Source organism: Taurulus bubalis, assembly GCF_910589615.1.
Source record: "Taurulus bubalis genome assembly, chromosome: 17".
NCBI lineage: Eukaryota > Metazoa > Chordata > Actinopteri > Perciformes > Cottidae > Taurulus > Taurulus bubalis.
Window position 1 is genome coordinate 16,757,039 of NC_136605.1, and position 26,742 is coordinate 16,783,780.

At 44.9% G+C, this 26,742-nt stretch overlaps 2 protein-coding genes across 2 annotated transcripts; one reads left to right on the forward strand and one right to left on the reverse strand.

Moving 5' to 3' along the window:
* Positions 1-148: 148 nt before the first annotated feature.
* On the reverse strand, positions 149-11,778 carry xylt2 (xylosyltransferase II; the record flags this gene model as incomplete). The annotated part of the gene is made up of 11 exons (XM_079233302.1): positions 11,638-11,778; positions 6,928-7,465; positions 6,194-6,369; positions 4,491-4,693; positions 3,828-3,908; positions 3,055-3,271; positions 2,486-2,662; positions 2,073-2,329; positions 1,761-1,956; positions 1,051-1,384; positions 149-471 (listed from the first exon to the last, which is right to left on the reverse strand). The coding sequence occupies exons 1-11, from the start codon at positions 11,767-11,769 to the stop codon at positions 149-151; spliced, it is 2,634 nt and encodes an 877-aa protein (XP_079089428.1). The 5' UTR covers positions 11,770-11,778.
* Positions 11,779-22,511: 10,733 nt separating this feature from the next.
* Positions 22,512-26,193, forward strand: LOC306749928 (butyrophilin subfamily 3 member A3). The gene is made up of 9 exons (XM_079233283.1): positions 22,512-22,803; positions 23,189-23,287; positions 24,012-24,113; positions 24,222-24,356; positions 24,545-24,682; positions 24,770-24,821; positions 24,911-24,937; positions 25,191-25,217; positions 25,311-26,193. The coding sequence occupies exons 1-9, from the start codon at positions 22,744-22,746 to the stop codon at positions 25,868-25,870; spliced, it is 1,200 nt and encodes a 399-aa protein (XP_079089409.1). The 5' UTR covers positions 22,512-22,743; the 3' UTR covers positions 25,871-26,193.
* Positions 26,194-26,742: the final 549 nt, after the last annotated feature.

Below are 26,742 nucleotides of genomic sequence, written 5' to 3' on the forward strand. Positions count from 1 at the left end.
CAGGAAGATCCGTTTGTTTATGTGCCCTTGAGCGCTGAGACGACATCCGGTTCACACTGGTTCTCTTGAGGCTCTCCAGTGCAGCTGCAGCTCTCTCTCAGTCTTCCCGCGTATGTGTTGAAGTCTACGGTGTCTCCTCTACCGGGGGCTACCTGATCCTGCCGTCGCTTTTGACCGGGCCCAGTTCAGACTTGGGGTCCGGGGACAGGGAGCTCCAGGAGGTCTTGGAGCACGGCCCCATGGCCGGGCAAGAGGACGACTCCGTGGCGCACAGACCGCCTGTGCCCCAGAAGGTCCCGATGCTGCTGTCCACCCACGCTTCAAGGGGCCGACCCACCAGCTGGGCTTTGCGCTGGGCCTCTTGCAGGGCCGGCTCCTGGGGCGGCAGCTTCAGCACCGAGCTCAGCTGCTGGAAGCTCTGCTCCAGGTACAGGTTCCCTGGAGGACCCGCATGGAGCCAGCCGTCCTCTTCTGGAGCGGACATTCACACACACACACAAAGAGAAATTGAAAGGGGGAAATACGTTTTTAAAGAATGAAACTTTCCAACTAAACTTTAAACCATAAACTAGTGCAGTGATATTCTACACTGCATCTTATCATCAACAATCCCATGAAAAGAGCAAAGCCTGTAGTTTATTTCTCTTTGCTATAAAGCTCTGCTGTTGTCCAAAAGCTACTTAAAACACACATGTTCAGGATCATTACCGTGAACACAGGCAGTGCAGCTTATTGTGGATCAATCCTGCATACACTGCTCTGCAGCCGGAAATACTTAATCCACAACAAACACACAACTGAATCTGGAGTCGGCCTTTATTCGGATTGAATAACATTAAGATACAAGATATATATCTGGAAATAATTTGTCAAGATGTATGTCTTCAGTTGGATTAAATGGGCGGAGTACCACAGACAAATTAGATATGTCGAGTAGTAGCACTTTATATTTCATGGGAATTGTTGACAATAAGAAAGATATAGAATATCCCCTGCTTTATCCTTTAGACTCGCATAATGACAATTAAACGCTCTGTGTCCACGTCTCACCTTTGCGTAGCGGCTCCTTGTCTTTGAAGGTTAAGGGCATGACAAGGAAGCGAACTTCTGCCACAGGCTCCCACTGTTTTAACACCCGCACTGTCCAGGTGCCGGGCCGCAGGGGGCGCTGCAGCGACGGCTTGTACTGAGTGTACTCCGCATCCACATCCACGGAAATGTCATAAGACGCTGCCACTACCAGAGCTGGGTCAATCCACACGATAGTGGCTGTGAGGTTGGGCCCGCGGGCCCACTTCTGGACCGCCAGTGGTTCATTCAAAGGGCCGATCACGCCGCCGAAGTTACGAAAGATTCTCTCTTTCGGATCCCAGTCTGTGCCGATCTGCCAGGGAGGAAGACAAAAGGAATCTGAGTCTCAGAGTCCTGAAGCAGCAAAGGATGATGTGACACAAAACAGCGATACATACAATGCCTCCTATGTCTTTGACTTCCATGTTTTATTGGAGGAAAAGGAGAGAGAATATGTTCGCACTTTCTGCTCTGGCTTGCCTCCCAAAATTAACATATTTTTAAAAAGCTAATTAAACTTCAAAGTTGAGTTTTGGTCAGATTAAGCCCTGATAAAAGCCAATTCTTCCATATCAGGAAGAAAATCTTCCTGTGAAGCAGTTTTCTTAAAAGGTACCTTGATATTAAAGGTTTGCACAATGATGATGATGAAGAATCCTCGTCGTCTTTAGACAAGAAGTGTTTCTTACTTCCAGGTTCTTGAGCCTTTCAAACTCCTTCAGGTTTGTCTCCAGCACAAGCGTGGCTTGGGGCACCGCCCACATCTCCAGCGTCTCCCTGACCTTTGAACCCGCAGCCTGGACTTCCTGACGCACCAGATATCCTTGGAAACGGTCGTCATAAAAGTACATGTGTACCAATAGAGGGTAGCCTACTGGTTCGAACCTGCAGTGAGTGGAGAAAATCACACAGAGGAGATTATTATATTCAGCAAAGAAATAGATTGTTTTATCATTTACAGATCCCCCAACAAAATAAATAAGTAAACCGTGTCTACGGACCTGCAGGCCTCCACGTTGCTCTGAGTAGTTGCCAGATTCTTGAGGCCGAGACGAATGAAAGCAGTGTAAGCGGTGAGCGCCGCGTCACTGAGCGAGCCCACGCCATCCAACTGCTCAAACAGGCTTTCCCAGTACGCCTTAATGGCAACGATGCCCGGAGCGTACTGGCCATACAGGTGAGTGTCCAGGATGTCGATGGCCTCCTGGTTCACCGACGACTCAAACTTGCGTGCAAAGAATGTCGGACGGGTCAATTGCTGTGGGGAAAAACGGAGAAGAACCCCCGAAAAAAGCCTTTGAGACACAGAACCAAATTGGTGCAAATAAAAAACACGAGAGACTGGGAAACTACGAGCAAGGTTTAAAAAAAAAAAAAAAAAAAACTGTTGTTATTCTGCCACTGGCCGCCTCACCTGGATCCGGATGAGGTCTTGTGGTTTGAAATCATTGGGAGAGCAGCCACACCAGTCGACAATGTGCTTGTACTGGCATTTACAGCCCAGCTTACGGTTCCAGTTGGTGACGCGCAGGTTGTTGTCCACCAGGGTGTCACACATGTGACTGTTACCGAGCACCGTGTGGAAGAAGGACTAGAAAGAAGCAGGAGAGAAAACACTTGTTATGCTGTGCAGTGCAACACAGGCTGTGAAGATACTGTAAGCGGTCAAAGACGAGTACGAACAGTTTGTATCCACTGGCTCTAAAATGCAAAAGGTCACGCCTCTGTGGCCCCAAACAACAGGGAACAAACCTCTGCACCTCCTCTGAGACTCTAAACCACACAGTGAGATAAACTCACATGAACCCTTCTCTCGTCTGGCACCTCTGCTGCACGCTGCGCCCGGGAGCTTAAAGTATTACATTATCTCCGCTGCTGGGCTCTTCTGAGTTGGCAGGGGAGGACAGGCCTGAGACACGCCTGTATATCAAACTGTCTCTCTCAACTACGGGAGATAAACAGACCACCGTAGGCTTTACTTACCTCAGCGGGGAGCAGAGCGTAGGAATAGAACTGCTTCAGCCCTGCCACCAGGTCATCCTGGGAGTTGATGACGTATTCGACGAAGCGGCGGGTGAGCGCAAACCAATCAGAGCCACCTGAGACCTCGAGGCCGTTGGGGATGCTGCGCTCGCCGAGACGCCACATGTGGTTGTCGCACTCGTGGAAGAGACGGTCGAGGCCCTGCTTCTTGATAAACCTTCGACGGAGACAGAGCACGGTTTAGATAGAACGACGTTGTGGTGCTGAAACAAACCATCGCTGTGTGAAGTAACAAATCATTACATTTCATTTGGGCTGACGCTTTTATCCAAAGCGACTTGAAATAAGTGCATTCAACCATGACTACAAACTCAGAACAAAAATCAAGAAAGTACAATTTCTTCAAGAAAGCCAAACTACAAACTGCTATCAGTAAGTGCTATTAAAGTGCTACTTTCTTTATTCAAGGTATAGTCGGAAAAGATGTGTTTTTAAGATTTAGAGACTTTCGGCTGTCCTGCTGTCAATGGCGAGCTCATTCCACCATTGAGGAGCCAGATCATCATGATGCTCATTGCCTCGCGTGTGATATCAGCAGCAGTTTTAAATGCTTTCTTAATTGGTCTCATTGGCTGCTGCCGACTCCCTGGAATATCTCTACTGGCTCGCCATAAATTGACAATTCCTGTCTAAAAATCGTATTGAAGCAAACTCCAACCAAATGTTGCTTCTTTTTTTTTTGCTGGTCTGTGTCTTACAGCTGGCAAACTCACCGGGCGTTCTCTCTCCCGTGGGACTTGAGGAAGTTCTTGTCCCTTTGCTGCGACAGGAACTTCACCAGTTCATCGTTGGTCCTGCAGGAAGGCGTTGAGAATACGGTGAGAATTGAAAAGGAAGAGGGGTTTGTTCAACAAAGTAAAAAAGAGATTTCAAGAAGGTTCTTTTGAGAAATAAAACCCTGGCTCGGGCCTGGCGCCGTCTGAGAAAATCCATGAGCGAGATGAGCTGCCTTAGACAGGATTTCTGTTGACGGAGAATTGTCTGTGTGCATCCAACCAATCAAAGCAGCCACAGAAATCCAGCAAAAACTGATCAGCGAGGAAGATGACTATTTACTGCCAGCTCTGTGATTCGGTGGAGAAGACAATCCATTTCATGCTGCTTCCAGACTGTTCTTTTCATGTGGCTGCTGCTAATTTTACAGTCAGACGGTCAGCAAAGGAATCAATCTCAACGCTCTATTGAAACATTAAACAACCACTGAAAGGGCGCAATGATGAAATAATCAACACATGCTGGAAATGTCGTCATGGCTCTGATGCACAACACCAGTATTTGCACTGGAAAAACGGTATTTAACACTTGGATGGAGTTTGGTTTGCAGCATCAACCAAAACAAAAGGGGAAATGCATCACAGTGATGTCAATCTGCTGACCTGGTGGGGAAATCTGTGGCGCTGAGATTGATGAAAAAATCCCACTTCCAATCCAGCATGGAGAGCAGGTCCTGCATGCTGCGTAGATAAGCCTTCAGGAGGCTGGCACCACCCCAGATGGTGACCATCCGCCAAGGCGTGGCTCGGATGTTTGGGTACTGCTGCGCAATCTGCAGGACCTCCCGGTGCAAGTACCCGGACCGCTGCAGGGTTTCAAAGCAAAAAGGTCAAACCGGTAAATTAATGAAAACGGAGTTTCTGCATCACGGTAATCAACGATAATGTGGTTCCCACAGATCTGCAGCTGCCACCGAGCCCAGACAACCACACAACGCTGGCTCGTGTTGAAAGAGAATTTGATGGGAGCTGAACAGCCACATGGTGCTTTGCATTGTGGGTCACCACGATGATAGAGGAACAAGAAATTAGCTATTTTTGCCTTTTTTTCTTCTCTCTTTCCTTTTCAAAAGTGGCATTAGGTGAAGAACAGACCTAAGATGAACTCAGCTTAAAGGATACTACTCAGTCAAACAGTGGTCAAACTTGAGGGATTAAAGGACGAGATAGAGGAAGTCAAAGAGCCAAGCAGCTGTCAAACTGTACTCGGACATTCAAAGTGGTGAGAGATGTAGCTACGAGTCTGATGATCGCAGGAAGCCAAAGCTCTGGAGCTCCACAACATCTTTTGTTCAATTTCCTTTTAATTAGATTAATTACCAACTCATTAACAAGCAGCCTGTTTGCAAATGAACACGGCTAATAAAAAAGGTCCTAAAGCGATAAATGGGCAGTTTAAAAGAAAAACACACTTTGTCCAATTGTTTTGTTTAGTGAAGCATAAACGGTGTGCAACCGACTCCGTCCTGAGTTAAATAAACTGTGGCCATTTGTGGACAAGTCTTAATTGAGCCAGGACTGTGGTGATCCTGGAGACCACAGCAACAGAAAGTCCTAAACTCACAGTCCTCCCGTGTAAACATCACGGAGTGCAGAGGAGCTGGCAGACTGACTCGGGTACAACCTGACCGGTTTCACAGAACAGGCTTTGGCCTCAGTGATAAATAGAGCCTGAGACGGTGTCTGTCAGTTCCAGCGACTACCTCTTCATCACTGCCTCCAGTGAGCCTCTCCGCCGTCCTTTGGCAGCAGAACAGAGCGACTCCATGGGACTCAACAACCTTTCCAGGCTACGCAGGTGCACTGATGACAGGAGCCGGCTTCTCCGCTGTCGGCGCTGAACACACCTGAGGTCTGTGCCTCGGTATCGCCAGTCAGCCGTACATTTGTCTTCCTGTCTTCTAGCTGCACAGGATAGCAGACTTTTCCTGCACTAAATCCAGCCCCTAAGAATACTTCACCCTATCCAGGCTAATCCCCTTTACCACACTGTGAGACCCACGGGGTATATTTAACCTTCATAATGCAAGAAGACCTAACCGGTAAAAGCATTTGTCAGCTCAGTAAAGCCAGAACCAAGCAGGGAGCCAAATACGCTCTTCAATGTTCAGCATAACCATAAATAAACAATAAGCTTGAATCACCAGCAGGAACCAGCTTCAGGTTTAAAGTAGAAGAATTAATTCTCTCATCTGGATATTTCTATCATGCAGGATTGTGCTGTCGGTGTGCAAGCGAGGGCGACTGTGATGCCATGTACATGCTATAGAGACGGTTTGGTGGCCAAGGCACCTCTTAGGGCTTACCTTGTCCACGTGGATGTAGTAGTAGTGGTCACGGTGATATATGGCTTTGATGAGGCGCTTGAGCTGCCGTACAGCTCGGCCGTGGACCATCAGAACGAAAGCCACTCGGACGGGGCTCTCCGCTTTGGACAGGCTGTTGTCCAGCTCGCCAAACGCCTGCACCTGGTTTGATAAACCTGGCCAAAGAGGACGGACACATACAGGACTGAATCAGTAGGGACTATGAGAGTTTCAAAGAATAAAAACTCGACTGTTCGATGGATAGAAGGTGATTTTAGCAGGTTAGCAGAATAGTTCACGTGTGAAATATATAGGATTGCCTTGTCATCTTCTTATTTAACATTTTCCCTCTAACACATGAACCAACTGTGTTCACAAACGATTGTCTGCCTGTGACGTCTGACCCGTACTTGGTGTGCAAACGAAGCAACAAATCCTACTGACTTCAAAAACTGTTGTTCTCAAGTATGTAAACCACCAGATCTCCAAATAAAAATATTATATTTGTAAATATAATTTTATAAATGAAGATAATTGTCATGAAGGATTTATATAAAAGAGACGGTATGATAATGTAAAGGATTGAGAAAACAAACCCGACTACAAAAATCACGAACATTCGAGAAGATTTGGTAATGAGAAGTGTTCCAAATGGAAATCTGTCCGTGGGGGAAAATGACGCGCATAAATGTTCAGCGGTCTCGTGACCGCGCTATCTGTGCACGTGTTCTCACCGAGCTGCGGGCAGAACTGAGGCAGCGCGTCTGGCATGAGCTTCCCGGCCTGATGCTGACACACGATGTTGGCGATCTCCTGTCTGCACTGCTGTGACCCGGCGCGATGGAGGGCGGACAGCGCGTCCTTGCCTCCGATGTCGCATTTGGGCGCAAAGTCGCTGCTGGGCGCCTGGTGCGCCCCGTCCACGCTGCCCGGCTCCCCCAGCACGGCGACAGCCGGCAACTTGGCCGCCCCGTCGGCTCCACCTCGGGTCTCGCTGAAGTTACGGCTACTGGACAGGTCGTGGAGGACCGCGCCGTCCAGTCCCGCCATGCCCCGCTCCTGGGGAGACTTCAGCCGGACGCCGGGCTTTTCCCCTTTGCGACTGGTGCCTCTCCTCAGCGCGCTGGCTGCCGTGCCCCCCGTCCTCTCCGACCTGCCGCTCCATCTGCCCCTGTTCCTCCCCGACAAAGAGTTTTGTTTCTCCCAAACGGAGGCGTCTCTTTTGAGGTCCTGGCTGTTGTGGTCAGGCAGCTTAGACCGTCGTGTTTTCCTCTGAGGAGAGAGAGGAGACAGCGGGAAAGAGAAAGGGTGGAGGGGTTGAATCCAGAGTTATTACTGAGAACATCTTGGACAAACATTAGTGGGAGGAGACGTTGATTTACAATCCAGGAATAACAAGAGGTAAACCAAGACCACCACTAAGACAACAGATGAAAGAGCCCCAGAGGGAAGGATGTGTTTACGTGTATTGTCTTTTTTTCATTTCTCTGATCTCGGTTATTTTTAGCTCAGCCTCTGCCTTTTTGTGAAGCTAATCTGCAAAAAGCACAGTTTGGGATAGACGCACGCACACGCACACACACACACACACACACACACACACACACACACACACACACACTCCAGTGATTTACTGTAGAGACCTCAACCAACCTTTGTCTGCACCCTCTGGCAGAAAAAAATGCAGGAAGAATGCATACAAATGTCGTCACGCGTTGCAGACACGAACACGGAAACTGAGCATGAAACCTCAGACATGTAGGAGGTTGAACAGGGAATCCTTATCAGATAGCGACTTTTGTTTTTACTGCATGTGTATGCATGTTTGTGCGAGAAATTATGCACTCATATCAGAGGGGTAAATACTGGGAATATAGCACTCTGCCAGAGGAAAACATCTTGTAAAACTCATTATTCTGCAGCAGGTCAAACATGTGACGTGAAATGTTACTTCATAAGTTAAACAATTAACCGCAGAGCTCTCATTTCAACACATCGTTTTAACGGATATGAGAAGTCAGACTCACTGTCACTGAAGACAGATATTGCATCCATGCCCTTTGCTTGAGGCGAACACAGGATTTGACCCAGCTCGGTATCATTATTTTTTAACGTTTTTATAATTAATAGATCTTCATTTCATCATGGCTGCATCACTTTTGTATGAGATTTGCATCTCAAAATCATCCTTCGAGACTTTCTAAACTTTAAAATGTCAAGATATGATCTTCTTCCAGTATATCTGCTTTAATAAAATTGTTCAAATGTCCCATAACCGGAAGCTTTGACAGGAAGTAACATCCCCAGAGGAGGCATTAGGTCCAGAGAGCATTTGTCATACAGTTCATTCAGTGAAAACCAGCCATAAAGGGGAAGATCAATTCAGAGGGGTGTGTTGTGTTCCTCCAATAGAATATTAGTTCAAAGTATCTTTTGTAAACATTTTAGGTCGGTGTCAGTGAGGCACTGTAATAAGGACCCAGTCGGATACACGACAACCAACATTATATGGGTGTATTCCTGCCATTTCAATATCCAAAGCATACAAATAATTCCAATTCAAGTGTATGGAGAGAATCAGCTTCACTGGAGCACAAATCACACCTTCAAAAAGCCCGGCTTTGAAGAAGAAAAAAAGAAAAGAAAAACTGGACGTTAGCCATTTTAAAATCTTCTCGCCAAACAGCATCACAGCTTTGGCACACCAGATTACTGGATTCCACAAAAGGCCCTTCAAAATGTGCGCTCGGAGAAGAGGAAGGAGAACAGCGAGTGGGCCGAGAGCTTTCCGCCTCTTGTCAGACGGTATGGCAGAACGCGGCATGCCGAGCCGCCAGCCCAGAGACGCTGGGAACAGGAGAGGGACTGGTGCCGCAATACAGTGCCAACCAACACAGCAGAGGCTGCTATGATGGCCAACTGCACTCTCAAACCATTACAGTAAGAAGCATTGTGAAGCCCGGTCACAGTGCAGGCCTCTTTCAGTGAGTTTACATGCACTTGAGGAGCCTGGTTATTGTCAGCTTTCAGCAGAACCCTGCTGCGGTCCAGACGTCTCCTAAACCAGAAAGTTAGTTTCCTGCTTTATGCTAAAGAAACACATAATTAGGGTAACAACTTTTGTTCTCAGCACCAAAGTCCCAAAATTGATTTCCCATTTCCTCCAACAATGCCGGTACATTTTCTTTCTCTGGTGGCTCATCGCTGATGTATTAATATAAAAAAAAACACTAGCGTGAACATCATCTGCCAGCCGACACTGACGGATATTTCCGTCCTCAAGAGTAAATGTTCTCACACGGAAGACAAGCGCGCAGCATGGGGCTAATGTTTCAATTTTCCTTATCGCTTGTTTTTTCACAGCTTTTAATTAACACCACCGTGTCAAAAAATTTATTGATTCAAAGGCCTCTTTAGTTTCCAATTAAAGTGGAGTGAAACCATATCGGCGTCGCCATCTGCTGAAGCGGGAAGCAGCAGCAGCGAGACGCTCGGCTCTGTGGGAGAGCACAGGCGAGCAGAGGGTGACACGAGGATGGCAGTCCTCTTCCTCTTCTTTGTCTTCCTCTTCTTCTGTCCTCAGTCCTTTCCCCTCCTTCAAGGGCTTTAAATATATAAACCAAGGTGGTCACACAGCGTGGACGAGTCCAGCCGCTCTCGTTCACGAGCCTCCCTGACTGAACATGCACCGTTCAGCTGCACAGGGAAGATTCATATGCATTCTTCCGCATGAAATTTGATTCTGCATTTCTTTTTCAGTCAAACATGCAAAGACGCAGTGCGCTGACATGTGCATCGACGTCTGCCAACATAGTTTCATATCAGGCTGACGTGTGCACCGAGCAGAGTGTCACATTACTGAAGCCAGAGTTTCACGAAGACTGAACGAGACCTGCTTTCAACTTTAAATTGTTCCATTTCGAGAGACACAGTTTGGAAACAGTTTTTCAGTTTGAGCTGAAACGCTGGACAGCAGACATCGTGTGCAGTTGTGATGGGATTGTGTGTGTATATACGACTGCTCCTTTACAGTCAGAGGTCATCTAAAGTTAACCACAGACCCCGATAGACATTTTATTGGCATCTCTGCTGAAGCGTGTTGAAGCCTGAATGCACCTGATGAGGGAGCAGAAAGCCCATAGGCTCATAAAGCAAACAGGTGACTGAATCCAACAGGAATATTGCGTCTGCAATGCAATGAATGACACGTCACACGTTGTGCCACAATGTCAAAGTGAGTCCAAAGGAAATGGATTACTTCACTCATTTAGAATGAATAACCGTCAGGCACCGACAGAGTTATCTTTGTGTTGAACCCTTGTGTTGTCTTGGGGTCAAAATGACCCGTGTACGAGTGTATATGTATGTGTGTTGATGGGTCATTTTGACCCCAAGACAACACAAGGGTTAAGTGGATTGGCACTGACAGCAGAACCATGATCTCCGTGTAAAACTTCTTTCCTCTATTGAAGCATTACTTCACCCTCCAGGCGCTGATCTACACTCTGTCCATGTTGGGAGGGATATTATACACACTTGTTAAATGTCGTGATCGGGTTTCAGCACCGTTCCCAACTCAGGTTTCAGCTTGCATTCCGGTGATGCTCAGCATTGGTGCGCCTCAAAAGAAAAACAGACTCCTGTACGAGCACAGTCCCATCTGCTAACAAACCCCCTTCGCCTTATTTAGAGGCAGACCGGGACCCGGCGGTGGCTCGAGGCAGAGCGTTCCAGGTGTGCGAGGGACACGCTGAGATAAGCTTCCCACGGTGGATCCTGCTCATGTTAAATTAATGGTTTCAGTGGCACGTCGTGGCTCAACTTTCACCGTTATCCCTGGGCCGTGTGCTCCCTCTGCAAGATCCAGAGCTTAGTGAAGGTCACAGAGAAAGAGCAGCCCGCCCCACAGGGAAACCATTCTCTGGTGGGTCCAAACACAAACAAGTGGAGCAGATATTTGGATACCTCAGCTCAGAGCAATGCACAGTTCATGATGGAGTTTATGAATCATAACTTCCACTTGTTCCTAAAGGAGGTTGCATCACTCCATAGACGCCCTGTTACTCTCAGATGTGTAACACTGGCACCGTTTCGCCTGTCTCTCCGTCTTTTGACTCAAAAAGAAACGTGACGTCAGTGACTGTCCCCCAAAAGTGAAGTTAACAGCAATGAAACGAGTTCTATCAAATAACGGTAGTTTCATAGTTGTAAAGTAAACGGTACTAGTCTGGTGTCGTAGTCGGTGACAGACAGACAGAAAGGCAGGCAGAGAGACAGGCAGACAGAGCTGGTCCGGTTGTAACGTTACCGAAATGTTTCGGAGCGTCGCTAGCATGGGCTCGCGCTCCCGTATCACAACACTCAGCGAGCCGCGCGCTAACTTAGCGGTTAGCTCCACGGAAGACACCGCCGCGTCACCGACGGTCGCGCGGACCGAGACTCACCTCTGCCTCGCCCTCCTCCAGACTCCTCAGGCTCCAGACCACTAGCCCCTGGACCAGGAGGATGGTGAGCGCGGCGGCGATAGCTAGTTTGTATCGCCGGAGCAGCTTCTGTACTCGGTCGCTGGCCACCATTTTTTCGACTCCGGTTGACGAGGGGCGCGTGCACGGCGCATTCTAAACTGCGCGCGCTCGCGACGGAGCTCGCCATCCTCAGGTTGCTGCAAAGTTTAGCCTGTGTGTTTAAACAAATATATATTTTGACTTTTTTTCTTCTTCTTGTGACACATTCACATATTTGATGTATCCCTCTTATCATCACATATTCCCACCGAGTTCGTCTTCTCCAGTTAAATGCAGACTTAAAACAAAAAATATACTGGGTTTATGAAGATGAGATAAAATAAAATAATCCTTTATTAGTCCCGCAGTGGGGAAATTGCAGGATTACAGCAGCAGTGCACACACGAGACATATAGTCAAATTTAAATTTTTTTTTAAAAAAATATAAATAAACAGTACAAAACACAGTAATAAAAACAGTAAAGAAGAAAATAATCCACAATAACAATGTTATGTTTTATATATACATGCGACCATATAACCATACTTCTAACTCTCATTTTGTTGGAGTAGCCAACATCTTCTTATCAGGCTCAAGTTACAGCTGACTTCCTTCTCCCTGCTGCCTTTAGTCCATATATAATATAGCATATGGATCCAGTTCATAAAGGCTGGATCAAAGTCAGTATGTTGAGAACACCGTGTCAAAGGATTTCCTCCGCATTCAAAGTACAGACTGATGAGGTGGGCCAGATAATCCTTAATAAATCCAGCCTGGTCACATGAGCGACCAATATGTCTAATCTATTTTTGTATCCTTATTTAAAGTTATTGGTTTATAATGTTGATCTTCATCCCTCTTATTTATTGTTCTTTCTTCATTATCGTCATTTTTTAGAATCAGTGCCTCCTGCACATTCATTTGTCACAATTATTATAATATATACAAGTGAAAAAAAGAAGTTTCCCCTCCATGAATAGTAACACCACATTTAGTCTCTTTGTCTGTTTAGAAATCATCTCGGGACGGGACCCCCGGCGTCTCCAAGGGAACGGGCCTCCAGCGCAGGCATCCGGTGCGTTAATCTGGTCTGGACGCCACGGAGCAGGCGGAGGAAGCCGCGTGCTGTCTTACTTTACTCTACAAACATCATTCGGACTGTTTGCGATCGGCTTGTGAGACGTGATACGTTGCCGTGTTTTCCGGGAGCAGTCGTGATAAATCTGGTGGCTGCTGCGCGGAGCCAGAGCGACGTCACGCGGTGGGGAGAGGAGCGTCGGTGCGCCTTCACGCGCTTCACGCACGCTGTGCCATGTTTACCGAGCGGAGAGTTTCATCCCCTCTCGTGCATGTACGTCTATCACACGCGCTGTCCGGGACCGAGCAGACGATGAAGAGGAGCTCGCAGAGCCGCTCTCCGGTTCCTTCTCTGGGAAGATGAGAGCCTTTGTGTTGAGCCTGATGAGTTCAGGAGGATTTCTCAATGGGACTTTAACCGTTTACACGGAAGAAATGTCCACAACTGCAAGTCCGACCATCCCCTCCTCACAGCTGACCTCGGATCAGCTCACAGTGGTCGCTGCATCCTGTAAGTTAAGTCTTAAACATATTATGAAGATGGCATATTTTGTGAAAGAATACATCTGTTTTTGGAAAGTGATTTTAAATTGTCTGCTTCCTGGATATTTGCACTTCATCTCGCCATGTTGCAGCATTGTGATAAAGGTTACTGGATCATTTCCTTCTGTAGATAACAGCTAATTTGATGTATCGCTCTGTACTATAATTAATTACATATTTATTAGTCTATTATGTTCCAGCTGTCATTGTTTTTGATAGACAGCTCGAGCCAAAGAGGATAAATTATACTTTTAAGTTTTCAAACAGAAGAAACTGTCAGTCAAAACTCAAAGTGGTTCAGCTCACTACATTTAACCAAATTCACAGATTGGACGTGCTAAAAAGGACAAAACAGTTCTTTTTACGAGTTGTTTTCCAGCCAGAAAACAAACAGCGATGAACAAACATTTCCATCTCTCCTGCTTTTCAAACAGTTTCCTCTCTGGTGTTCTTTGTGATTATTGTGATGCTGCTGTCCATCATTTATCGGAAGGATCTTCAGTGCTGCAAACTCCGCTCCTATCAGGGGCCACATGCAGATATGGTAAGAGAAACAACAAACGGGAGAAAGTGCCCTTTTCTCTTTTTTGTTCTAAAGTGGCTGGTATGCTCAGTTCTGATCCTGAGGTCACACTGGAGAGAGAGAGAGAGAGAGACAGAGAGAGAGAGAGACAGAGAGAGACAGAGAGAGACAGAGAGAGAGACAGAGAGAGAGAGAGAGAGAGAGAGAGGACTCAAAGACACTCAGTGTCGCACCATTACAAAGTGTCAGATTCAATTTGCATGGCTGTGGGAAAAGGACTACACAATAAACCTGATATGATCATTGTCAGGCGGTGGATTTGCTTCAGTTGAGTTTGCGGCCCTCCAGAAATATCTGCCACAGTAACTCTAATGGAATCGGACAGAATTAGCACTTACCCGCATATTGACGCTACTTCAGCACCAGCGTAATGAAATCACTGCAAATCAGATTTAGATGCTCACGTCGGCATAGCAGGTGATGCGAAACCACCTAATCTTGAAGGTTTTTAAGGGAGTTTGTGGCATTTGATGTCATTGTGAATCTATTTTTGTACACATCAAACATCCCAAATCTCTCAGTGTAAAAAGAAGTTAACTGTCTGAATGAAGCTGAAAGGGAAAACGTAAACACAGAGGTAACTTGTCCTTGGAGGCTCATTCTCTCTGCTTCCTCTTTCTGACTTGTTTCTCACCTCCGTGAGTCCCGGGGGGGAAGTTTGAGTGTTATCTTTGGTTTGCAGAGACGCGACTCATACCTCCCCCTTCAACCGACAGGAAGCTCGGCTCAGTTGTATTGGAGGAGTCCTGTTGTCCCATTTAAGGAGCTAACTGGTTTCACTGGTACACTGTGGCCTTAGTTACAGCCGTGTGTGTACACAACGTGGCTTATAAAACAGCCTGAACTTACGATCAGTTCACTTCTGAAATACACTTGACAGGCAGAGTCTTTGTTTCAGAGTTAATATCATTTGCTGTGGGATAATTAATACGCTCAAGAGTCAATCATATCCTGAAACTGAAAAGGCTTTGTGTTGTTTTTATTAAAAGAAGACAGAAAGTTAAGGTTCGTCATACCGACAATGACACACACACACACACACACACACACACACACACACACACACACACACACACACACACACACACACACACACACACACACACACACACACACAAACACTTCCATTGTGCCCCTGTGGGACATTTCATGTCTTCAACTTCATCGTCACATACCTTTCCCTGCTTCAGTTTGCAGCATGAATAGTGGGCCGACCCCACTGTGGGTGTTGGGGACACAAGGGGGACAATGGATCTCCTTTAGTTTGCGGCGGTGGAAAAGGCACACTGCCGCTGGGGTCCTCCCCCGATTTCAACACTGATTTTACACGGTTGTGCTTTTTCACACTGGCTGAATAAATGGCAGGCGACAAAAGGACAAGTCTCCTTTTTTTCCTTCCTTGAGGAGTTTTTTTGCTTCTTAAAAGTACAAACCAGTGAGGGGAAAGTGACCTTTGACATCACTTTTTTTAGTGGTGCCAGTCTCTCTCTGAAACGAGGGGAGGATTATGGCAAAGGTCGTTAGTTTGCGTCACTCTAAGTGTGAGTGATGTCATTGTTTATATTAACTAGCCTGGGAAAATGATGAATCTGATGTTTTTCAACACAACTTTTTAGACTTTTTTTGCTTCTTAGTCAGAGGAAAGCTCCTCAGCTACAATATAAAAAGCTATCCCAACACCTCTCATCCTCACGCTGGATTTAAATCCAACCCAGGCGACAAATTGACTTTTGTTGTAATGTCGGCCCGAATGACATACGAGGCCATAATGTGCATTGGAGTGTGCTCGTTAGGAGGTACCTGCTGCAGTTACAAGGGGGAGACCACACGGTGTGGTTTGTTGCCGAGGGACCCCGGTGCCACAGTAGGACATCACTTTGTTCTGCACACAAAGGAGACTCATTTAGACTCCAGGCAATTACAGAGTTTTCCTTGCCGTCTTTTTCTTCAGGATTGCCCTTCATACAGTGAAACCCTGTAACAAGTCATGTTTTAGAATGGGTGGGACTGGGAGGAGGCACGGAAATGGGAGGGCGGGCTCCGTATTGATTAGATCATTTATGGCATCGCTAAACCAGGCAGTGTCTACAGTGATTAAACAAGGCATGAACATGCTGAAAGGAGTGTGTTTTTGACTAATTGCAGCAGGACAACTCTAAATGCTCTGCTTTCTGAGACACACTTGTTCCAGTTGTGACTGCTTGTTTCACAGGATGCTCTTCCCCAGTACTACAGCAGCAGGCAGACGCTGGTGGGATCTCCCTGTCTGGAGCCGACTCAGATCCCGGACGACAACAACACTCAGGTGAGCGAGCCAGCCGCTCAAAGCATCTCTCGTCCCTCTCCTATGTTCACTGTCAACATCACTGGGGGACATCAGGCAGCACTCGCCTCTGAGGGGACGTTTTCAATGACTTGAGAGCTTCTGTTTCCCGTCCCTCACGAGTGTCACTCATGAGTGTCCCTCTTGTGTCGGGGCCTGTGTGTGTGTGTCTCAGCAGGCGGGTCAGCTGTTCTACGTGGGCCTGCCCTCCAGCTACAGTCTGCCCACACTGGAGGCCCCCCTGCCGAGGCTCCCCTCCTACGAGAGCGTCCGAAAGAAGGACCGCCAGAGGCAGATCCACATGATGATCGCGGACCGCTTCGGCCTCAATGGACCCATTGTGACTGAGGTCAGCTAAATTAGGGAATCAGGACTGTGACCCGGCGCTTGATACAGTCACACATGCGTTGACAATGAAGTCTGTTCAGGTGCTGTTGTTGAGCCTGGGAACGGAGAAGATTTTGAACTCCTATTACAGTTTGAGGAACGCTAAATCTCATATAAACTCATCTTATTATGGAGGCCCCTCACGTGCAGCCTCACAATGGACGGAGATAATAAGAAGCAGGCTCTTTCTATTATGACCACGCTGTCATACAATATTGTAACAAGAGCTTTTTCAAAGATTAGACGGCATTCAGAGTGCAGTAAACAGGATTCACTATCAGCTCATCTCGCGCTCGCTTTTCCGAATTGTGCTGCCGGCCGCGTTTCAAGGTTTTACCGAGTTGATCTTTCGCTGAGCTTTTGACTCGGGCAACGCTTGAGCAAACATGGTAATGAGTACGAGGCACATCAAACACAATTAAAGCCAGCATCCCGAGTGCAAACAGTGCACGAGAATGCAGCTTTGTGCTCCTGTCTTCTGCTGCTTTTTTTCTGCTTTGACCTTCCCTTTTTTTCCTTAATTAAACAATCCTTAGCATGGCGGCCCATCTTTCGCTCACACACACACTCACACACACACACACACACACACACACATATATACGCACACAAAGAAGGCACACACGGTACTTTCCAGACAACCCATCACCAGTCACTGAAAAGTCTCCCTCCCCCTAACTAAAGTTGAACTGATGGCCTCTTAATATCGGCCCCTGTCTGTCCTGTGGACATGGTAGTAAAACTTAGCGGCCTGGTGTGTGTGTGTGTGTCACACAGAGGGCAGGGTTGTGGGGTTGCTCCTGTCGCCTGAGGGTCCCCAAGCAATTAAAAGATAAGAAGTCCCAGTCGGTTAAAGGGAATCAGCCAGATGTGATCAGAAAGATAATGCACTGGATAAAAAAGAAGTTCCAGGCGACTGACGTGGAGATTAATTCGGAGAGTAAATACCAACATGATCCACTTATTTTCAAGGATGGATATCAGACCTCAGGGTGTTTTCTAACACTTTCATCCTGCAGGAAAAACATTGTCTGTCTCCTCTGGATCATTTTGCAGTTATCACCTTTAGTGGTTGTACTGTTTCTGACTTGTGTAGATTGTGTTAAGTTTATTTATTATAATAATATAAGTAGCAAGGACAGTTTCCTCTAGCACTTTTATTTGCCATTATTTAGCATTTTTATCTGCAGTACACCTGTTGCAGCTTTAAGGTTTTCTCCTTGCTGTGCTGGAGGAATCTTCAACGTATCCTATTTTGTCAAAAAAATTTAAATAACACCATTCGATCCAAAGCTTTGCATTGAATATGCACACAGAGTGACCACTTTATTAGGTACACCTGTGCAATCTAATGCCATTCAATTACAACAGCTCTGCTTTGATGTCTATCTTTACGCAGATGACCATGCTCAGTGTTTGGTGGCATTGTCGTAGTCAAAGGTGGTGTTGTATTGGACTACATTGTATTGGGAGATGTTTGTCCTCCTTATATTCACAGACATGAGGGGTCCAGAATATAAATTTTGTCCAGGACAACACCACCACTAATGACCTCAATGCTACAACATAACTAAATGAACATCCATCTTGTTCTTACTCATTTCCGACAGCCTCCTCCTACATATGAAGAGAGCATCCGGCACTCTGCGGAGCTGCCGTACGACATCCTCTCATCCGGTCTGGACGCCTCCCCTCCTCAGAGTATCTACACCGGCTCCAGGCCTATCAGCTGTGACGCCAACAGCAATGTTCTACCTGTGTGACTGATTACTGAGCCAGCTTCCCAATGATGAATGTGAAAGCTTTAGAGGAAGTTACCAAAAAAGAAAAGACTGGATCCTTCACTTGAGCTGATTCAGATACCTCAAGACTTTAAGACAGGCGTTTATGTTGAGAGACGGAAGACGGAGGAGCAACCAAAGAGGAGCTTCGGGAGACGACAGCTATGGCTCGGCACATTTGAATGTTGAAAACACTTTCACACTGTCATCCTGAGAATCACTGGACATTAATGATTTCTGAGGTGGCTGGTACACCTTGAAGAAGAAAGCCGTGGACTACCACATGCCAAAAAGAGAACCACTATTTACTATGTTGATTATACTGTCAGTGAACCCCTGTCTTCTCTTGTATTGTGCTGTTCCTGAGCCAGAGACTCATTGTCAGGTTTGTAATGTTGTCAGACACCTATTTGTTTCTCTAGCTGCCGAGGCTGAGCCACACTGCCACGAAGCACCTGGTGCAGCCTGCGAGAGGGAAGAAAAGGTGCTGATGAGAGTGCCTTCATGAAGTTATAATAAGACAGATGGGTTTCTTTTTTTTACCACTTTTACCCTGTTTTTTTTTTTTTTACCATGCCTAGTTGTTCTTTTAAGGCAGATGGGACTCTTATTTATAGCTGGTAGACATATTGATTTGTTCTGTTCTCCAGAAGGCTTCGAGGAGCAGAGGGAAGAGGAGCGGTTACCAAATGAAAACAACAAGTTCCTTGTAGGGATGCAACGATCCGGCTTTTTCAATCCCGATAACAACACTTTGTCTTTGGGAGTCATTCGATAGCGAGTATAGATCTGATGCCAGTGTTTCATGAACACCTTGTATGTCTCACTGTGTGGAATAAGTGACTTGTTATGTAAGGCAACATCAGCCTTGAGTTAAACATTGTTTTACTAACTTGATGCAGAATGTCACAAACAAATACATAAATGTACTGAATTTATTAAAATAATGCTGTTCAATGCCAGATACTGTGACAGAGAACAAGTTATTTGAGTATCGGACTGATATCAGCATCAGTGCATCCCTAATTCCTTATCGAGACCTGCTTAGTTGTCCTTTATCACAGGTTATTTTTTTGCTACATGCACACATGCCAAATGTTTGTTGTGCACATTGTCATGTTGCATTTATTGAAGAAAAAAGAGTGACTCCACTTTATTATTTCTGAAAACAAATGTAATAAATCCTTTCTTTTTTTGTTAGTTGATACCGGACTATTCTTACACAGCAATAGCACATAATGAATATTTAATAAGAATATAAATATCTATAATTACAAACGGCTGCAGAGCTAAACACAGTGAGGCTGTCCTTTGCCAGTGTAGTTATATTTCCATGACTATGTACTTGGCGTGACGGAAAGGAAACTTTTACTTTGCTTTCATTATTCCTAAATTAATCTGCAGAGAATTGCCTGCCTCTTGATTCACCCGGATTTTAATTGAAGCTTTGTGAATGTTTTTTTTTTACATTTTCCTTTAGCTCATGAGCTGCTATTAAGATTAAAACACAAACTGCAGTAATGTAATAATGAGAGTGCACATTATCAGAAATGTGTCTCATTAATATAAATTATCAGGAAATAAAAGATGAAATGTGTATATATGTATGAGAAACGTTTGAGAGTACTGAGAGTATTGAATACTGTTAAAATCAACAATGTGTATTTTGTTCTCAGTGAATCAAGAAAAGCCGGTTGTGGGCAGTATGTTCTGACGTAAATATATATTTATATCAACATTGGATCATATGACCGTGTTTGATGTTAATAGTCATTTCAGTGAAAAGCCCAGTCGAGGTCAGAATAGTGTCACCAGTCGACCCCTCTGGCTGAAAAAGACAAAGACACCTCTGTTTGAGAAACTCTAAAGTCTCACTTATTAAACAGGAGTCTCAAATTAGCCCATAAATTGTGTCTTTAAAAAGAAATCTCTGGTCAAATGTTTCTTTATTTTGAGTTAAAGTCTCAACACTTTAAAATGTTCAAGTCTATGATCATTAAGTTGCAATCTAAGTGCACAGCACTGTGAACATGTAACAGGTCTGCATTTAAAATACCATCAAGTCTCTCTGCTATTATTATTAGTATTCTGATCAATTACGCAATTGAAGAAGAAATAAAACAGTGTAATATTCTACAAGCTAAAGTCCTGCATTGAGCTTATAGTCTGTATGACGCAGCATGTTATAATAATATATATATTACAGGATTATTGTCACTTATGAATACACATGTAAGAAGCATTTTAATGTTGTATCTGACAGAGAAGGAACTCATTTTAACAACTTTATAACTGTTAGGCGGGTCATACTCTATAATGGACCATGTTAACTAAAATATAATGCAGTACCTCAACATTAAAAAAGAAGTAGGCAATAGTAAAAATATAATATATAACCGCTAAAAAACACGTGTTTACCAAAAGGCAAACCTACGTCAGTAGCAGCGTCATAAACGTTCACCTTACAAACATGGCGGCGCGCTTTGTCCGCCGGACAACCTCGTTCGTCACTGACGGAGAAACCCGAACCTGCCCGAGCAGCCGACTGCCAGTCTGGCATGTAAACAAGGTCAGACACTGCAGCACAGTCCGCACGCGTCCTCCTCCAGACACGGACGGCTGCTCGCGTTCAAGGGAAGACAAGAAAACTTGTTTACTAAACTTCTGAGGAGAAAGGTAGGCTCGTGCCTCACGTGCACGTTACCGACCGTGTGTGCTATTTGTGTTGTTGTGCACGTCCGCACTGCAGTAGCGTTACATGACATTACCAGCATAAATGTATTAATGATGTCGCTCTGTTGCGTGCACGGCTGCAGATAAGTATCCGATCCGCGTGCACAGGGAGTGTAACTGCAGCGATGAAATAGATTTGCCGCAAAGTCACGCGGCAGGTGTGTTTACCTCATGCGCAGCATCAGCTGGCCTCGAACTGTCGCTCTCACGCTGCAGAAACTGCACCGTCATGTTTTCCCACGACACTGATAATCCTTTCTAAAAGGAGCATTTCCGTCTCAATCAGCCTGCAGCTTGACTTCAGTCTCTGCAATTCCAAATAGCTTTCACTTATTTATATTTTTTTGAAATTGAGTTTAATATTTTTTGCCTTCAGCTTACTATGACTTGTAATTACTGCATACATGTATTGCAACACACACTGTATGTACAAATACCTGAGTGCTGCAGCTTTGTGCTGCACACATTCATTGCTTTGATAATTAACCTGCATAACTTAATTAATAAACAAACCAGCTGTGGATAAACATGCAATAACAACTTTTTCTTGATGCCAGTGCATTCACCCACATCATCCTCAGTCTGGGTCGGCATGCAAACCAGTTTGAACTGGTCATCCAGGCAGCTTCAGTGCCAGACAGACAGACACAGACTGAGCTGGTGCATTTCTCTGCAGATGACGATGGAGAGAAAGTGAGAGCGGAGGACAGAAAAGAGAGAGACTGACAAGGACACTCTCCCACTGGCAGCTGGGGAAGTGTGCAGGGCCAGTCACGTTTCAGCCCGCCTGCTCCCAGTGTTCGATTCTGCTCCAGTCAATGATTCATTTATGTGTTCCGGCCTCCAATACGAGGACCTGAAAGACTAATATTTGACTTTATTAACTTTACCTGTTTAGTAACAGCTGCTGGAGCCGAGGACACGACATCCCTCTCTTTAGATAAGATGCTGTGATCAGATCACTCATGGCCAAGAGAACTTCCCTCACATGTTTAATGGTTTATGACATACTGGTGTTTTTGATGGAAACATTAGCAATGTTTACATTTATCTCAAATCTCACAGACAAAAAAGACAAAAAATGCATTTAGGCTTCAATGTCAAGATTTGACCCTGAAATGGTTTGTTAATTTAAGTATCAAAAGTACTCATTATGCAGCATGGCTACATTCAAAGTGTTAATTATTATAGAACAAAATATTATTTGTTTTTTGTTACCAATTATTTAATGTAAGAGCATCTTAATGTTGTACTTCATCAACATGGAGCCAGTTTTACTGGCTATAGTATACGGATACAGTATCTTATGAAACACATAATGTGCTTGTTAATGTAAAAAGTAACAAGTAAATATACGTTTTAAATAGATGTAGTGGAGTAGAAGAACATTAAATGTCATAAAATATCATGTAAAGTAAAAGTATGTCAAATTCTAAAAAGTTCTGAGTTCATTCCACCACTGTTAATCTCAGATATAACCGTGTAACGTGTAATGTCCTGGGTCAAAGTGTTCAGGCTGCAAACGAGAACAAATGGAGTTTTTGATGATAGATAATGTCTTAACTATATTAACATATTTGTGTTTATTCACTAGGACTCTTACTACAAGCCGGCCAAGATGATGCAGTGTTTTCACTTCATGGTGGAGCCGGCCAAAAACTTTACGGCCAAGATTAAGGTAAGACACGTTCTGGTGCACAATAAAAACAAACAAACATTGTGTGTTTAATGTGCAAACCTGTTGTTTTGGGTCACCTTGATACTGATGCAGACAGTTGACATGACAACGGTTTTTGTTCCCACGTGACTGCACGGCTTAATTCAACAAGAGAGCGTCTCTGAGAGTCTGGGAGGGAGGGGTGTCTTCTCTTCTCTGCTGACAGGAACAGAGCCACCATGTGCATTTTGATCAGGCTGATTAACCGTCCCTACTCTGACGTCATTACTCTAAGGCTAAAGCAGCACTAATGTCCTCCAAATGTCCTTATTTCTGTGCTGAGAACTCCTCCCTTTCCAAACTCTTTTCTCACAAAAAAATCCTTTAATTTTTAATCTTCCTGCAGGAATCACACAAGAGAGCAAATATTGAGAAGAGGGAGCCTCTGGATGAGGATCAGCTGTTCGTTGTGGATCTGGCTAGAGATCTAAGCCGAGTATGCCAGGTAAGAAACCCCTCATGACACTAGAAATAGTTCTGTCTGACTTGGGAATAGAGCGAGGAGCACAAAGGGTGCTACACGCTCTCTTGTCAATTCAATTAAATGTGGCTTTATTGGCAATTGTTATAAAATAATATATATATATATATATATATATATATATATATATATATATATATATATATATATATATATACATATATATCGTATTAGAATTATGTGTGTGTGTGTGTGTGTGTTTAGGTCATTCACTCAGGTTGGGGCATGTTAATATATACTGAGCAGCGAGATATTAAATTAGATTAGATGTTACTTTATTAGTCCCGCAGTGGGGAAATTTCAGTATTACAGCAGCAAACAGGGTAAAGTGCACACAAGAGACACAGTCAAAAATCTAAACAAGTAATATAAATGATAAACAGTAAAATACTGAATTATATATATATATATATATATATATATATATATATATATATATATATATATATATATATATATATATATATATATATATATATATGCGTTGTGTCATTCTCCCAGGACTATTTTTTTTATTTTGAGAGGTCATTAAACTCTTTGAAATCTGGGGTTTCAGAGTTGAATTTGTCTAAATAAATGTTCCTTATTTCACCGAGTGTATTACATTTGAGGAGGAAGTGCATCTCAGCCTCACCTGTCCAGCAGTGACCACAGACTGACTTCTTGTCTCTCCGTGTTGCATCTGCAGAGGTCCGCGGTCCTGGAGAACATCTGGAATCTTGAGGACATCTGGCCCAGCTCTCTCTGCAGGGCCTTCACCCTCCAGTGGGCCTCCATGCTGGAGAGCAAGGTGCGTATCTGAGAGAATGACCCATCTCCAGAGGGAGAGAACAGGACAATACTTACTGAAGGTGTGTGGAGGTTTTGCCACTCATGGTTTGGGTGATTCTGTGTGCAGAAGAGGCCCATGCAGACGGACGGCTGGCCAGAGGTGGAAGAGGTCAAACAGCCCGATATGATTAACGAGCAGGACCTGCTGGAGGCCAAAACCGTGATCCTCAACTGGATCAGGGACCTGCGAGCTCAGCCTGAGGTGGGCTGTTCCATTATCCTCTCTTATATCTCTATATGTGGGGATTTTATTATTTTTGCTTCTTGTGTCCAATGTTATAAATACCTGTGTTATTGATTTGTTGCTCTTGTGAAGACCTCTGAGCTGCATTTGGTGGTTATGAAAGCTGCTCCATAAATAAACAACGCTTATTATTACTGTTACTGCAGCAAAGTGTGTGGCCCGGGGAGCCTGTGGCAAAGGTTCTGGAGGACCTGCAGTCAGCCTGGCGTTGGGGCCGCGCACCCAATCTGCTGAGTGCCATGGAGCTGGTGTTTTGGACTTTAATAGTGCAGCGCCCAGATAAGGTAGAAGTCCATGTCGTAATTCACAGAGTCCGCTTCACTCGTTGTGTTTATTGTGTGACACAGAGCTCCTTTGGTGTGTTCTTGTAGGACACCATACCGCAGCAGTGGCTCATGTGGAAGCAGAAGACGCAGACGATTGGTATGTAAAGCAAAACTGAATCAAGTTAAATGTTGATATAAATCTGAAGACTTTCCCTTCCTGATGAGCCTGTTACTTTCTCCATCCAGGTGCCATATCCTACATTCCTCAACCAGGTGAGTGATATGCTTTGTATCAGCATGCGCTTAAAACCATTACATACAACGGCTGCACTGCTTTCAAGTTACACTCTGACTGAGGGTGTTGTCGAGTATATTGCTTTAATAGAAATATATTTAATTGTAGGCATGAAAAAAACTTTCATACTGGTTTAACAGCCTGTATCTACTGACCAAATCATTATTTGTTACATTTACACTGTTAGACAAACATCTCTTATGACTAAAGCCCTGTTGTTGTTTTTTACAGTGTGGGACTGGATCTCAGATGCAGCAGGTACAGCATTAATAGCATTAGCATATATGTATAATCTCTGAAGAACCTGTCTGGTGTCACGATTAATGTAATCCATGTCACTTTTCTCTCTAGTGGAGGTGACTCTGGACCTGGACACAGCCAACCCCGACCTGCTCATCTCCACTGACGAGAAGAGGATGCGCTGTGGCTTTGAGAGGAAGGATATTCCCAACTACCACCAACGCTTCGACGGCTGGTGGTGCGCTGTGGGGATGGAGGGCTTCGCCTCCGGCCGCCACTACTGGGAGGTGGAGGTGGGCGAGCGGGACTGGAGGCTGGGCGTGGCCAAAGAGTCGGCCCTGAGGAAAGGCTTCAAGTCCCTGAACACAGATAACGGTTACCTGAGCCTGCGGCTGGAGAGGGGCACCGAGCTGAAGGCCCTGACGGTGCCGTACACCGCCCTGCCGCCCGGCCTCATCCCCCGCAAGGTGGGCGTCTACGTCGACTACGACCGCGGCCAGCTGTCCTTCTATGACGTGGACAAGCACTTCCATATTTACACCTACAACGAGAGCTTCGATGAGAAGCTGTTCCCCTTGTTTGGCACAGTGGAGATCATCAAGGATCTGGTGATCAAGTCCCCGGCGGCTAGGAGCCAATGTATCTGCCCGACGCCCTGCATCTGGGGTTGAGTCTACTCCTGTCACCTCTTCCTTTAAACGCCAGTAGATATTATATTAAAGTACAACATTATGGCTATGTGATAATCACTGGGAGAAATCAGAGATCCTGATGTAAAAGTCCATCATTGTGCTATTGAATAGCTCCACTATGTGCGCCCTCTCTATGCTGCTGCTGCTGCTGCTTTAATGTGATTGTTGCAACCACTTCCTCACTATAGAGTTACAGCGCTCCTCTTTGCTCACACATATTGTATGTATTTTTGAAAAGGAACCTCTAGTATTAATGTAATCTATTGTGCAATATTAACCCAGGAGTAAGAATGCATTTCTGTCTGTGAATGATAAATAAACCAAATACAAGTCTTACTCTTTGGTCTGTTTATTTGTATATATTTAGTATATATATATTTATTAGTACATAATAGACATTACATTATATATATCACAAAAACAGGAACAACGCACAATAAAAAATGTAAAATCTTTACTTAGAAAGGGAAATCTTATCTCTAGAGCCGAATTGTGTTTGGTTCAGTCAAACACTGACAGTATCTTGGGTAAATAAACTTGTGGTGTGTATTAATAAGAGTAAGAGTATTAATTGATTTACAAGATATCTAAAACATTTCAGTCTAATAATTATTTAGTTGCAATTAAAAGTTGAGACATACACTGTGTGTCACTGTTAAATAGTGAGGATTTTTTTAAATATGGAAAGCAATTTGAGAAGACAGATTTTAACTTAATGAGATCACTATGCAACGCTAGACAAGGCTGGCCTATCAACCACACTGGCCTGAGGCCTCAGAGCTCCAGAGTTAATAGTTTGTGCTAAATCAATTGAATTATGCTTTGAATAGTCTGCACGTTATAATTGTTGC

Bases quoted from the DNA above. Each gene is read 5' to 3' on its own strand.
- LOC306749928 (XM_079233283.1), top strand. From the start codon at position 22,744: ATGATGCAGTGTTTTCACTTCATGGTGGAGCCGGCCAAAAACTTTACG. The intron at 22,804-23,188 runs GTAAGACACGTT...ATCTTCCTGCAG, and splicing joins ACTTTACGGCCAAGATTAAG to GAATCACACAAGAGAGCAAA. The intron at 24,683-24,769 runs GTAGAAGTCCAT...GTGTTCTTGTAG, and splicing joins TAGTGCAGCGCCCAGATAAG to GACACCATACCGCAGCAGTG.